This window comes from Argopecten irradians, chromosome 10, assembly GCF_041381155.1.
Source record: "Argopecten irradians isolate NY chromosome 10, Ai_NY, whole genome shotgun sequence".
Taxonomy (NCBI): Eukaryota; Metazoa; Mollusca; class Bivalvia; order Pectinida; family Pectinidae; genus Argopecten; species Argopecten irradians.
In genome coordinates, this window is record NC_091143.1 from 12,140,592 (window position 1) to 12,155,694 (window position 15,103).

General features: G+C 37.0%; 1 protein-coding gene across 1 annotated transcript in view; it reads left to right on the forward strand.

Moving 5' to 3' along the window:
- Positions 1-15,103, forward strand: part of LOC138332536 (ras-specific guanine nucleotide-releasing factor 1-like) — a 208,050-nt gene that overhangs the window by 93,439 nt on the left and 99,508 nt on the right. Inside the window, exons 4-7 of the mRNA XM_069280541.1 lie at positions 1,704-1,810; positions 8,217-8,364; positions 11,660-11,737; positions 13,478-13,731. Coding sequence (XP_069136642.1) covers positions 1,704-1,810; positions 8,217-8,364; positions 11,660-11,737; positions 13,478-13,731 — 587 coding nt within the window. The remainder of the gene's footprint in view (positions 1-1,703; positions 1,811-8,216; positions 8,365-11,659; positions 11,738-13,477; positions 13,732-15,103) is intronic.

Below are 15,103 nucleotides of genomic sequence, written 5' to 3' on the forward strand. Positions count from 1 at the left end.
GTTGTCTAACGACCGTTCGCTGAGATAGACTTTCCGAGTACAGAGTACAGTTTGTGTGTAGTAGCATCCCTTTGACCTACTTCCGGTAATTCACTCCCTTCAAATGTACGGGACTGTATGGTTTATAACCTAGCGATCGTCGCATTTGAGGTACAAATAATCTTGCACATATAATTCCAGGTCATTTCAAGTCAGTAATTAGGTAATATTATGTTAATAGCTGAAAAAAATCTACTATGTATTTGATTTTGTTATGATCGAAATTTCTGATTGTATTGGAAAGCCCCATCCAAACATTAAAAAATAAAAACCAACACAAATCACAGAAATATATTGACACAATTAGTTCTTAAATAATGTATGGTAATAAATATATAAATATCCAATAGCAGGTCTGTTTTTCATTAATAGAATTCTGTTTTATTTACTTGCTCGCTGGTTGGCACGGAATCCCCAACCTGTCTATTAAGGAAACCTGTCTATAGTGACCGTTTTTCTGTCTCCCCTTCAGTGGTCATTATAGACAGGTTTGACTGTAATATAATGCATAATAGCACTTGGGACTGGCAGCAGGTTGATGGTTCTTCTCTAAGAACTCTAGCTTTTATCCAATTGTGCACCCAAACCTAGTATATTCATTCCATAGACCTTTCCTTTTAGTATGATATATTAAGACTTGAAGAAATAGCTAGATATTCAAGCAGTAGGTTTGTGGTTTTTTATCAGAACTCAGGCGTTTATCTATCATCCAAACCTTAACCACATATCCTTGAACATTTTTGCTATCTATGAATATGATTGAAAACAAAATCAACTGAATCGCCACAAAATGCCAATCATATCATTCTTGCCTTCAATGATGAAAATTTATTGTGACTGCAGTTATAAATCAATATCTGATTATTCATTGCAGTTTTAATGAGGTAGGCAATTTACGAGGAAGACATTTCAAGTTTGCTATATCATCATGTACTTTTATTGGTGTTTAATATGTCAGCCATTTTCCGGAGTAGTAATATGTTGAGTGATTGTCAATGAAAGCTAAATGCCAAGGCTGTTGTTGGCATTTATAACATTTTTATATTTGGAGTGCATGCTAACTAGAGCAATTTGAAGTATACAAATCAGACTATTGTCCGGATCAAACTAAATTTGCCACCGCACTCTTGATACAATTAATCTTGCAGTTGCTATAAGGGAAAATATAACTTTCTTTCACCAGGATAATCATGTTACACAACCGAAAATATTTTCTGTTAAAAATTTATCATCAAACATATTGGTCTGTCAAGTGAAAGATTTTCAGCAGCATGAGCCTTGCCGAGTGTTGAAAGCCAAAATCATTCAGCAGAGTTAATGAGGTATCCTTGTCTAATCCTGACAGACCCGTGTAAAGTTTATGTGACCTGGCTCCAACATCATGAAAGAAACTTAGACTTTAGACTTAACCAATTATTAGTGACGTAACTGTTTGTAATGTCATCTTTGATTAGCTAAGACTAAACTTAATATAAAAACATGTGTAGGTGTGTTTAGGGATACCAGTATGGGCAGTGTGTCATTTTGATATTGAATTTAATGTATTGTGATAGGCAAGTTACACAAATAAACCTCAATCACAAGTAGGACAAAACTTTTTATCTAGATTGTTATACTTGATTCCTATTCAGACATGGTTCAATCCTTGTTTTTGTATTTTACAGTACTGCTTTACTATCACGTACAAGAGCGAGGGTCAACGACAGTATGACTTACGCACAGATACAGAGTCAGAATGTAACGCCTGGATTGACCACATCAAACGAGCACCGTAAGTATTATAAAATTTACCTCACTGAAGGTCTAGGTGTTCATCAGTCTCTGTCTGTGGATTTATATGTGTAACAAGGGGGGAAATATGGCTGCCACATTAGGTTTCGAGCCTGGACCCTCTGAACACAAACCACTAGTTGCCACTGTCCAGTCTTCAGAGTCAAATCGTAAACCTAATGTAATGTAGTAGCAATAAAATTTAACTACATATCTACATGATGATTTTGCTTGATGCCAAGATTGCATTGGCGAAGTGTTTAAGTTGTCCCAACATTCCATATTTACCATAATTAGGGCCAAAGGGCACATTTAGGGGAATAGACACTAATTATGGCGTATATATATATTGTACTGCCAAAAGCTGTGACCACTTTTGAGTCATATATTGGAAATACTTGTTGCCAGGTTCTGCTTGCGATGACAAGTCGGTGGATTTTCTCTCAGTACTCCAGCGTTCCTCCACCTTTGATTTTAATAGGACATTAAATATGAAACAACCCAAACCTGAAGCATGGCATGTAACATCAGTTATTGTTCAAATGATGATCAGTATTGTTTATGCTCTGTTGGCGGTAGTTGCAATTAGTATGGCAAAGGGGATGGCTTACATGTAAGGGTCATTGATACTTGTAGAAATTTAAAGCATTACGAGGCTTAAAGTTACAATTAGTGTGAGAGTGGGATCTCCTTATACATGTCATGACTAAATGAACAGATCCGTGAACAGATGAGCAGACGACAGTATGCGATGACAGATTTAGGTTACCTGCGATTGACTGGATTCCCACAGGATCTTATCAATATTGATCCTTCCTACGAAAGTGCCACTGATGATTTTTGGTAGGGATTCATTCATATACTTGTCAAATTATGTACATCATCTGACTTTATCATGAGAAGTTGGAAGATCTTTTGTATTAACTTTCTTGCTCTGACATGAGCTACACTGGATAGTACACTCTTGTACACCTCATTGAGGCTATCTTGTTACTGGTAGCATGTCATCCTTGCATGTCAAGGGGCTAATATAGCCATGTGGTTAAGGTGACCTTTGCTCATGTTTCCACTTAGCTTAGTCTTCAACCTTTTTATTGGGGCCAAGTGAATCCAACATAATTACTTACCCTCCATGTCAAGAGTTTGAATCATATCCAGGCAGTTGCTTGCTTTTAACTACAGGAAGTAGGCCTTAACTTGAATGGAGCCCTCTACCTGTTGGTCGCAAGTTTGAATCCTTTTTGGGGCAGTTGCCATGATGTTGTAACAAGAGGGGAGAAAATGTAGAGGCCAGACCGGGATTCGAACCCATGACCCTCCGAACACTAGCCGAGTGGTCTACCAATTCAACTGAACTACCTGGTCACCGATGATCGACCCAGTCCAATCGCGCTACAATGTTATGTCTGCAGGAATAGGCTATGACTTGAATGTTTTTTCTCTGGGTACTCCGGCTTTCCACCACCTCCTCTTTAACCTGGTTCATCCTAAGCTGTTAAAATGTGATAGTTAGCCAGGTTTTAACAGGAGGTTTGTGGTTTATCTCTGGGTACACCTGCTTCTCTCCACCTCCTCTTTAACCTGGTTCAACCTAAGCTGTTAAAATGTGATAGTTAGCCAGGTATTAACAGGAGGTTTGTGGTTTATCTCTGGGTACTCCTGCTTCATTCCACCACCTCCTCCTTAACCTGACACATACTTAACACATCCCTAGCTGTTATAAGATAATGTTCAATCAGTTTAGAACTCAGTTGATGCTCTGAACGCTCTGATCTTAACTTAACTAGCGAAAACTTTGCACATATATGTACTAAAATGACATTGTTTGTTAAAAACAAATAAGGAAAAATGAAGCCAAACAGATTGAAAGTGAATCTTAAAATGTCAATTCACTAAAATGATTGTTTCAGAATATCATATAATGTTAAAGTCAATCAAAATAATATAAAACTAGGGTATATCAGCAAGTCGATCAAAGTTAATGGAGGTTGTTAGTAATGTGACCTAATGTACTGTCTGTGATTTAGTGTTACTTTGTTCATTCATCAATGAAATACCTCTCTCCAATAAGTAGATGGATTGATACATTATGAGTAGTTATATATCTGTCCCAGCTGTTCCCCACCGGGGCCTGATTGTTCAAAACATAGTTAGCTTACCGTATTTCACCGCAAATAAGACCCCCCTCCAAGAGAAGAAATAAAGGTCAAAAGTGGTGGGGGGTCTTATTTGCGGACAACCCGCCTGATAACATCGATCTATGAGGTCGCCATCTTGGATTTTTTAATGTCCTGTCATTGTTGTAACAGTCGTATGACAGATGGGTAATAGCAAGATGTTCAAGTATCAATAATAATAATGAAGACGTGTGAGTAAAATTAAATCAAATGTTATGACAAATTAAAATATAAACAATACTAGGGCAGTTGTAACGTAAGTCTGAAAGGGAAACGCACATTTTTGCAAGAGTCACGCGGACATTCACCAATGAATCAAAACGAAGAAACAGCATCATAAGCAATGTCACTTTAATCCAGAAGTTTTAATAATCGTATAGTTATTTTAAAATATTCAAATTAGGTTATTGTTTACGATCACAACTACATCTCTGTCTTAGAAAACACGTGAATCAATCGCCGTGAATCGGAAGGACAATCGTCGTTCAGACTCAGGCCTATTTAAAATTCACTGCAAACGTTTACATATCAAATTTGTTCATAAACAGAAGAATTTACGTACATTCGTCTCAGCCAAATGAGCAAACGATCGTGATTTAACTTCAACGTGCCGACATGCACTGATGCAGTTGTTTGTAACATCTTTAAACACTAACACACTAAACTCAGCAAGTAAGTAGAAAATAGAGCTTTTAAGATTCTTGTAAAACTTTGTAAAATTTGTATTACCAGAAAATAGTTTATCTTGATTTAAATATTGTCGTTAAACTGTGATTAGCTTAATCATCTTTTGAACAACTGGGCCCTGGTCATTAGCATGTGAACTTTTGATCTGTTACTCCTTCACCCCTAACAATACATTTCAACTCTTCTAATTCAAAGACTGAATGAGTCAACTAAGAATTTCAGGGGTGAATGGGTCAAAACACACTTATGGCTCTAATATTTGTCGTTCCGTCTTCAGGTGGATTTTTCTTCTTTAGGCATTTTGTCGATTTCCACTTTGTCTTCCAAAATGTCACCCACTGGAATGATTAGACGTCCATATAACCATGTGGTCCTTTTAACTTTGTAATTTTCTAGGATTCTGTAATTTTTCCTTAATGATTCCAACATTTTAACTCATTCATGCACCCCTGAAATTCATAATGGACTGGTCTAAGTCTTTGATTTAGAAGGGTCTAAATGGGTTTTCAGGGGGTAAATTATCTAAATGAGCCAAGGCAAGAAAATGATTTCTTTGCTAATAGCATCCTTTTAGGAAAGCATGTGCAGATGAATGACCTTGACCTGCTCTTAAGGTCAAATCAATTTTCCGTCAACAAGTTGTCTGTTACGTACTACACAACCAAGAAATATTGAACTAGGTTTCTGCATTTATCTAAAAAAATACCTTGACCTCAGTCTTGTAAGGTTAGGAGACTGGTTTTATTGAGATTCCCAGTGTTTAAATATGATATTTATTCCGATAAGCACCTCAGAGGTATAATATCATTATAAGAGGTTTATTAGGATGCAAAATTGTCTGGTTACCAGAATAAATGTAAATATGGACTTATGTTGTTTTGCTTTAAAGATGCTCCACCGCCGACAGAGCATAAATGATATTCATCATTCGAAAAACAATTTGTGTTTGATCGTGTATATATATGCCTAATTAACACAAAAAAAAATAAAAAACAATTTATTTCGCCTTTGGTGCATGCACAATCAGTACTTCATTTCATATAGAATATAGTGCCACAGAATTTTTTCGGGATGCAATTAATTATTTTTCATATTTTTAACTTGAAGTAAAATTAGAAGCACAAACTTTTCATTGGTGGTAATGGTGTTAAGTAAGTAACTTTTGTTACAGAAGAAAAATACGAAATTGTCTGCTCCTGTTTTTGATAGTGAAAAAATACCATTTGTCAGCGGTGGAGCATCTTTAAGAACTGCTTCTCCATTGATTTATCTGTTGATGACATCGTAACATGGATATTTGATATTTTCAAGATAAATACATGTGACTTACAAATGTGAAAATGGATTGAGGGGATGTAATAGAGATGGGGGGTGTTTATTGGAGTAAATGTGATAGTTTCCAATGAATTTTGTAATGACACTTAATAGAACATGCTTTACAAGTACATCATTTTAGTCATTGTTAATAATGTTAAGTCAAAACTTCAAAACGACATTTTGTACCGTGGCTTCAATAACCAACTTGATTTCTTAAAAGGTCAACTGTTCTTTAAAAGATTTGGTGTATAGTGAATTGAATCTGAAAATAAGCCTTAAACAAAGTTGACTTTTGATACAAGACATATATATCCTAATTGTAGGACAGTAGAATTCTATTGAATAATTTAATCCTGGCATTGTGCTGCCATGTTTGACGAGCTGTGAGGATAATTTATATACACACAGTCAGACTTCTAGGAATACCCATCATGCAGCCTTGAGTTGTACAGAACCGATCATTTTCACTCATATAAATTAATTGTATACATTGCATACATGGGTCCCAAGGGGTGACGATCCTTCCAAAACATCGAAGCCAATGATACATTGGTTTTACTGGTAATTTGTGATAGAGAGGCCGCTCACTGTGTTATTGACTAACTCTGCCATTGATACTACTTATCTTGTAGGCCCTTTGGGAGTCAGCGGAACAAAAGATATGTTAGGGGCTACTTGCTTCTGATCCCCAATCTGTATTAACTTCCATTGATGTCAGTATGATTTGTTTTGGACCTTGAGTCTCTGGGGAGGGATCTTGGCTGTCATGCACATTTTTTATCAACATTTGATAACGTTACTTTCAGGGCGATTTGGTTCTATAGCTTTGTTGTACTGAGGGGTCTAGGACGGGTGTGTAATGCTAATACAATGGACTTTTGTCAGCCTCTGTGAAATGTTATTAATGTTGGCTAGGACTGAAAGCTTCTGCAGGTAACACAATATCGCTGCCTGTCCGTTCCATTTCACACTTGCTTAATCCCATCAGTCCGATTCCCTTCCAACAAAACTGGCCTTATAGACTAGATATTGGTCACAAGTCTTGCAGTGCTCATAACAAACTTAGTAACTGTAGCTGTGAAATGATGGGTTGTAGATGAAATAAAAATGCTTTATTTATAGGCCGCACCTTTACTCATGAAAAATTCAAGTAAAAATTGTGATTAATTTTCTTAAAATAACTTTGAATAAATATTTGGCCATCCAAACATCAGGATGAGCCATACCCTATTAATACCTTGTGCTATGTGTTATTTTCTCTGAGTAAACAGAGCTTGCTGTCGCATTTTAAAGATATATTAGGGTTGAACATATTCGATGAGAAGCGAAAAAACAGTTTTTAACCGTATTACAGACTAGAAAACTCTGCAATGTATATATTTCATATAGCTGGTACACTTATAAATAAAATTAAAAGATATAAAATGTATGAATATTTCATTTCAATTTACAAAAAAGTGCCTTGAAGTTAAAAGGTTTTTTTAACCTATGGGAGCATTGGTAAGTAATATAAAATGTAAAAATTGAGACAACTATTTCATATTAACTTTAAATGAAAATGAACATTCTGTGCTAAAAAAATGATATGAGAACGACGTAAACGCAAACCCTGATACATATTAAGGATAATGTATTCAACTGGAGTGAAAGAAGGTTTTTCTCAGATTGATTATCTTGACCTGAATTATATTACATGGGAAGGAATTAGTTAATATCTTCAATACAATAATCAAGAGGCCTAAATCTATAGGAATGAGTCTTGTATAGAGTTCTTCTTCAATATCACCAGACCTTCTTGACAAAGAAGATTACCTGGAGAACATGGGAGGACGCAGAATTTAAAACTTGTGTCTGTTTTGTTATTTTTTAAATATATATTTAAAACTATATACAGGTAGGAAGTTAATAGTGGAGAGATGTGAGAACGGTCGGTGTCAGCTGATCTCGGAATGAATCTACAGTAGGAGTGTCAACAATGGAAGCAGGAAGGGCGTTCCATTGGATTATAGTGTGCAGATCAAAAGAAAGACCATTTGAGAGTGTCAGTAGAAGTAGATATTTACCTATTAGCAGGTTAAAATTGAATATTTGGGACCCTGAAAAAGTGGTCCTATTAAGCAGGTGGTCTTTATACAGAGGTGGTCACTTAGGTAGGTGTCTTTATAGCCAGGTGGTCTTTATACAGAGGTGGTCACTGTGGCAGGTTTATCTGATTATATGTTACAGGTACAGTAAAGTTCTGGAACAGAAAGAGGAGCTCGAGCAGAAACATTTACACCTATTACAGATCCTTGACAGTGAGAGACAAGCCAAGTGGCACTATGTCCAGCAGACTGAGGAACTGGCACAGGATGTGAAAAAACTCAGAGCTGAGGTAATTAATGCAATCCATGTATCCCATGCTCGCCAACTTGAGTCTATCAGGAAACTTCCGAATTCATCCTCCCTATCCCGCTTCCTGATCTTTAATTGTTTAAAAAAAAACATTTAACTCCCAATTTTGAAAGACCTTTCATCAGAACCCTGCTATATGGGAGCCCCTTTCATCCCAACAGAATCAGAATTAAGATTGTATACTAAATGCATGCACAGTCAGTGGTCCACTTATTATGACCTGTTCACTGGACCCCAATACATAAACACTGTGTCTAGGATTGAAATGGGACAGAATTAAAAAAATAGAAATACAATTTTTTTAATTGATTACTTATACACAATTTAACCATTATTACAACAAGCACCACTGCACTTGTTGGTTTGGGTTGGAGAGTTCATTGCCATATAATATTACCTGTGTTTAGAGAGTACATAACTGCATTATTAGTACATCTGAAGAATATATAATTATTGTGTTTTGATTTCTGAAAGGTACCAATGGTGATAATTATAAAAAAACAACAACTAATGAACAGTCATTATAATCAGTCTTTGCATATTGCAGAGTTAGCTCCCTTGGTAGTAGGTATCCAATGTGATGTCATTATTTTGTGAGTGTAATTCACATCATTTTCTTCAAAAAGTATGATAATATGCGTGACGCCACAATCAAAATACCTAACAGGAAGGTAGATAACTCTGTAGTATACAAGTACAGAATAAAAGTAATAGAAATTTGGGAATAAATGCAGAAAATTACATTTATGGCAAGCATGAAACACTCTTGCTGGAAACATTGTCGTCAATATTAGATTTCATAAGCTTCAAATTTTTGAGCTCATTTTAAGCTCACCTGGCCCGGTGAGCTTATGTCATGGTGCGGCGTCCGTCGTCCGTCTGTCTGTCTGTCCGTCAACATTTCCTTTAAATCGCTACTAGTCATAGAGTTCTGCATGGATTGTAACCAAATTTGGCCACAAGCATCCTTGGGGGAAGAGGAACAGAACTTGTATAAAGTTTGGCTCTGACCCCCAGGGCCAAGAGGGGCGGGGCCCAATAGGGGAAATAGAGGTTAATCCTATAAATCGCTACTCTTCCTAGAGTTCTGCATGGATTGTAACCAAATTTGGCCACAAACATCCAGGGGGGAAGGGGAACAGAACTTGTGTAATGTTTGGCTCTGACCCTCCGGGGCCAAGAGGGGCGGGGCCCAAGGGGAAATAGAGGTAAATCCTATAAATCGCTTCTTTTCCTAGAGTTCTGCATGGTGTGCAACCAAATTTGGCCACAAACATCCAGGGGGGAAGGGGAACAGAACTTGTATAAATTTTGGCTCTGACCCCCCGGGGGCAGGAGGGGCAGGGCCCAATAGGGGAAATAGAGGTAAATCCTATAAATCGCTACTTGTCCTAGAGTTCTGCATTGATTGTAACAAAATGTGGCCACAAACATCCTTGGGGGAAGGGGAACAGAACTTGTATAAATTTTGCTTCTGACCCGCTGGGGGGAGGAGGGGCGGGGCCCAATTGGGGAAATAGAGGTAAATCCTATAAATCGCTACTCGTACTAGAGTTCTGCATGGATTGTAACCAAATTTGGCCACAAGCATCCTTGGGGGAAGGGGAACAGAACTGGTATAAAGTTTGGCTCTGAACCCCGGGGCCAAGAGGGGCGGGGCCCAATAGGGGAAATAGAGGTTAATCATATAAATCGCTACTTTTCCTAGAGTTCTGCATGGATTGTAACCAAATTTGGCCACAAACATCCAGGGGGGAAGGGGAACAGAACTTGTATAAATTTTGGCTCTGACCCCACGGGGGCAGGAGGGGCGGGCCCAATAGGGGAAATAGAGGTAAATCCTATAAATCACTACTTGTCCTAGAGTTCTGCATGGATTGTAACCAAATTTGGCCACAAATGTCCATTGGGGAAGGGGAACAGAACTTGTATAAATTTTGGCTCTGACCCCCCAAGGGCAGGAGGGATGGGGCCTAATAGGTGAAATAGAGGTAAATCCTATAAATCGCTACTTGTCCTAGAGTTCTGCATGGATTGTAACCAAATTTGGCCACAAATGTCCATTGGGGAAGGGGAACAGAACTTGTATAAATTTTGGCTCTGACCCCCCAAGGGCAGGAGGGATGGGGCCTAATAGGTGAAATAGAGGTAAATCCTATAAATCGCTACTTGTCCTAGAGTTCTGCATGGATTGTAACCAAATTTGGCCACAAATGTCCATTGGGAAAGGGGAACAGAACTTGTATAAATTTTGGCTCTGACCCCCTGGGGACAAGAGGGGCGGGGTCCAATAGGGGAAACAGAAGTAATTCCTATAAATCGCTACTTGTCCTAAAGTTTTGCATTGATTGTAACAAAATGTGGCCACAAACATTGTTGAGGGAAGGGGAACAGAACTTGTATAAATTTTGCTTCTGACCTGCTGGGGGGAGGAGGGGCAGGGCCCAATAGGGAAATCAGAGGTAAATAATAAAATTCCTTCAGAAAAGAAACAATGAACCTGTATTGAGGACATTACTTGGCATTACAAACCAGGTGAGCGATACAGGCCCTCTGGGCCTCTTGTTATAATCTTAGAATATTTCAGCCATCGAGTGACTGCATGAGAGTTGTACGTTTGTTGTTGAATAATTTGGTGAATTTTATTACGATTGTCATTTAAGAGGAAGGAATGGAGGTCAGGCAGTACCATGGAATGATTGTCATGCTAACCACATCAATTAGAGCCATATTGCCGTGTGACACGGAACGTGGCGGAGAAATAACACTAAAAGGCCCTGATCTCTAAACCGGATATCCATGCTTAATGTTCACCAAAAAATAATTGTGATTTGAAATTTGATGTTTTCTTGAGAATTACAGTTAGTGTCTTTAATTGAATTAGAATTAAAAAAGAAAAATAATGTATTTTTCGTTGTAAGTTGGATGTTCATACACATTGAAGATGACAGTGTCACCGACACACATATACATCAGCTGGCTGTCAAACCGTGGAAGGAACATCACAGTTCATGTGTCGCGATTCAAAAGATAATGACCGAATTCTTTGCAATATTTCCACATTATTATCTCAATTAAATCTCACATTTTTTGTTAATTTCCTCGAGAGAATGTAGAATCAAATCCATCTTTTGTCACTGATTCCATAAAAGAGAAAGACTATTTCACTCATTAAGTGACATATTTTTTATCTAGAAAGTGGACTTTTGACAGTTTTGACATGTATAGATTTATGATATGTTATAATAATAGTTTTATGTTTTGATCTTTAACAGCTTGCAAAGTTCAAAAAGGACCGTGTGGCCGGAGACAAACAAGATGAGGAGACTGATGAGCTGAAGAAAATTAAAAAAGTAGGTCAGAAAAATAATGGTCTGGTTTTAATTTATTCTGCTTCACATTTTATTGGTTCAGTTCATTGAAGGAGAGCTATCACTGCATGTGTGCAAATTGCATACTTGTGAGTGTTTTTATGTTCTTCTAGTCTGGGATATGTTTGTGCCATGTCTCCTTGTGATAGTGAAAACTCCTTTTATAGTGCTGTCTTGCTGAAACATACTGCCTATCAATTACAACTCAATTGGTCGCCTAGGTTATATTGACAATGGATGACTAGTTGTGATGCAAAAAAATTGCTAAACAGTAAATTAGCCTGCAATCAATGCATTACTGATTGATAGAAACATTTTAGTCATACAAATAATACAGATTAATGAAAAAATAAGTTATATTGATGATGAAAACTTAAGCGTTCAGATGAAAAAAACAAAGTTTAATGAAAAAGTGGTTTAGATTTATGAAGAATAACACAACATACGTTTAAAATTAGATCAGACAGATAATGCACAGTGAATTAAATAGAAGGTCATCAGGGAAGCTGGAAAAATGCATAGAAATTGAAAGTAATGCCAACTTATTCATAGCATTTAGTAAAATAGGCTTAAAAAGAAATGGTCAGTTTAATATTATAAATCGTATTGTAAGGCTAAGGATGGATGTGGCTGAAAGCTAAACCTTATATGTACCTCACTCAAAAAGTAGGTCATTATAAACAGAATTCATTTATTTCAAAATATAGGACATATATACATTACAACTTCATTGCCTTCTCGATAAAATTATCTTCTTTTCGTAGGCAGTCCATTAAAATGTCAGGAGTTGTTGTGGTTTAATGATTTTTTGTTGCTTAATAATTGATCGTATATTAGAGAAATGTGGGTCAAAATCTTACAAGGCAACATATTCAAAACTAGGTCAGGTAAATAGCCAGATGAACTATTTCAGCCCCTTGGACCTCTTGTAAACTCAATGCTAGTGTTTTAATTAAGATAAATGTGTCCACTTGCCAAATAAAAGTAAGCTATGTGGCAGAAGGGCAGTAACTCTTGAAGGTGAATTGTAGAAATGGAGTATATTCCACACCATCGTCAACAATATCTACAGGCTAGCTATTCTCATTCAAATCACCTTTTTGCCATTTTGGTTGTCATTTGTCTCTCCATTCATCTATCTACCCACTTATCTTTAAACAATCACTATTTCTAAAAAAAAATCGCTAAATTTTGAGATCCTACTATAGGCTCTAATTATCTGTAAATTGCATTTTTGAGTTGTTACAGTCAAAAATAAAAAAAAAATGTTGCCTGGTATTGTTGTCCAAGATGTCATATAATGATAACCTTTTCATACATAGTCTGAATTCTAGACTGATCAAAAATCAAAATATCTTAAGATCGAGGTGCCATCTATAATTGTGACTTGGTTTTGGTATAAAAAAAAATCATACATGCTTCTTAGAAAGTTTCTTTTGAACTTCATGTAAATATATGAAGTTGTTATCTAATAAATGATAGAGGAAAGGGAGAAATGGAAAACAGGGAAGTGATGAGTCTTTTAACATATGGTGGATACTGAAATATCATTGATGTCTCTGCTGATATCAATATAATTCTTTGTTTTTAGGATCATTTTCGGGAACTCTAATGACATATATATTAACTATTTTTTAAGACACCTTTGGGTATGATATGAAAACATAATTTTTCTGACAATTTAACTACTCGGTTGCTTATTCTTATAATGTCTTGTTTAAGGTACAAAGTTTCTTCCGAGGTTGGTTGTGTCGACGGCGATGGAAACAGATTGTGGAACTTTACATACGATCCCCTCATGCGGAGAGCATGCGTAAACGTAATAGCATTGTGTTTAACATGGTGGAGTGCGAGGAGGAATACAACAGACAGTTGTCTACCCTTGTTACATGCTTTTTGCGACCCCTTCGAATGGCAGCATCTTCTAAGAAGCCCCCCATTACTCATGATGATGTTAACTCCATTTTTTTAAATAGGTAAACACCCGTTACATTAATCTGTCCAATCAAAACCCAGGGCTGGCGAAATGTCTATTTGGAGAGCATTATTAGTGTTAATGCTCATTGGAATCCTTCTTCTTGATTCTAGACTGCTAAAGTTAAATGTAGTGCAACAGGATTAATTCACGTAGCACCTTTACCTGATAATGTTTGTGTGGGACTAGACTCCCCAGTGGTGATGGAATGTAACTCTTTGTTTTAAATCCTCCTGCTGAAATGACGTTTGCACGAGATATCAAAGTCCTGCACAAACATTATCAGGTATCACGTGGTACATGAATTAGTCCCATTAGATACTATTTTTAGCTCACCTGCCCGAAGGCCATATGAGCTTATGCTGTGGTGCAGCGTCCGTCAACCGTCTGTCGTCCGGCTATCCAGCGGTCCGGCGTCAACTTTTTCATTGGAGACCTAGATTCCTCAAATTTGATTGACTTATATCATGCTAGGATGAAGGGCTACCAAGTTTGTTCGAACGAATGACCTTGACCTTCATTCAAGGTCACAGGGGTCAAAAAGGTGAAAATCTTTAACAGACTTCTTCTAAATAGCCAAGAGGCCTAGAGACTTTAAATTGGGTCTGTGGCATGCTGGGATGAAGGGCTACCAAGTTTGTTCAAATGAATGACCTTGACCTTCATTCAAGGTCACAGGGGTCAAATTGGCTGAAATATCTTGTTATGACTTCTGCTTCATAACCAAGTGGCTTAGAGACCTTATATTTGGCATGTATTATGCTGGGATGAAGGACTACCGAGCTTGTTCAAATGAATGACCTTGACCTTCATTCAAGGTCACAGGGGTCAAATAGGCTAAACTCTTTAAATGACTTCTTTTTAATAACCAAGAGGCCTAGGGACCTTATATTGGGCCTGTGACATACTGGGACAGAAAGCTACCAAAATGTTCAATTGAATGACCTTGACCTTCATTCAAGGTCATCAGGGTCAAATAGGCTAAAATCTTTAAACAACTTCTCCTTAATAACCAATATTCAATATAAATACTAATTCACTCTCCTATTTGTTAAAGTTATACGTGCCGTAACTGGGCTAAAATTTTGGCATGTTAATTTTTCTTCATTAGTCGATTGAAAACCATGAATTAGGCCGTGAAAATCACTTAAATAGCTTCAAATGCCTTAATAAAAGTTATCTACAACACGGAGATTATGTATTGTAAAATTGTTGTTTTATATGGCTTATGTATGTTTAGATGGAAAATTTCCTACAGAAATCACTTAACAATAACTAATAACACTGTAAAAATGTGACATGAAATTGTAGAGCACAATTTGGCTTCATGGTCTGGCTGTAGGTACTCATTTCTCTTCACTATAGATGTACAT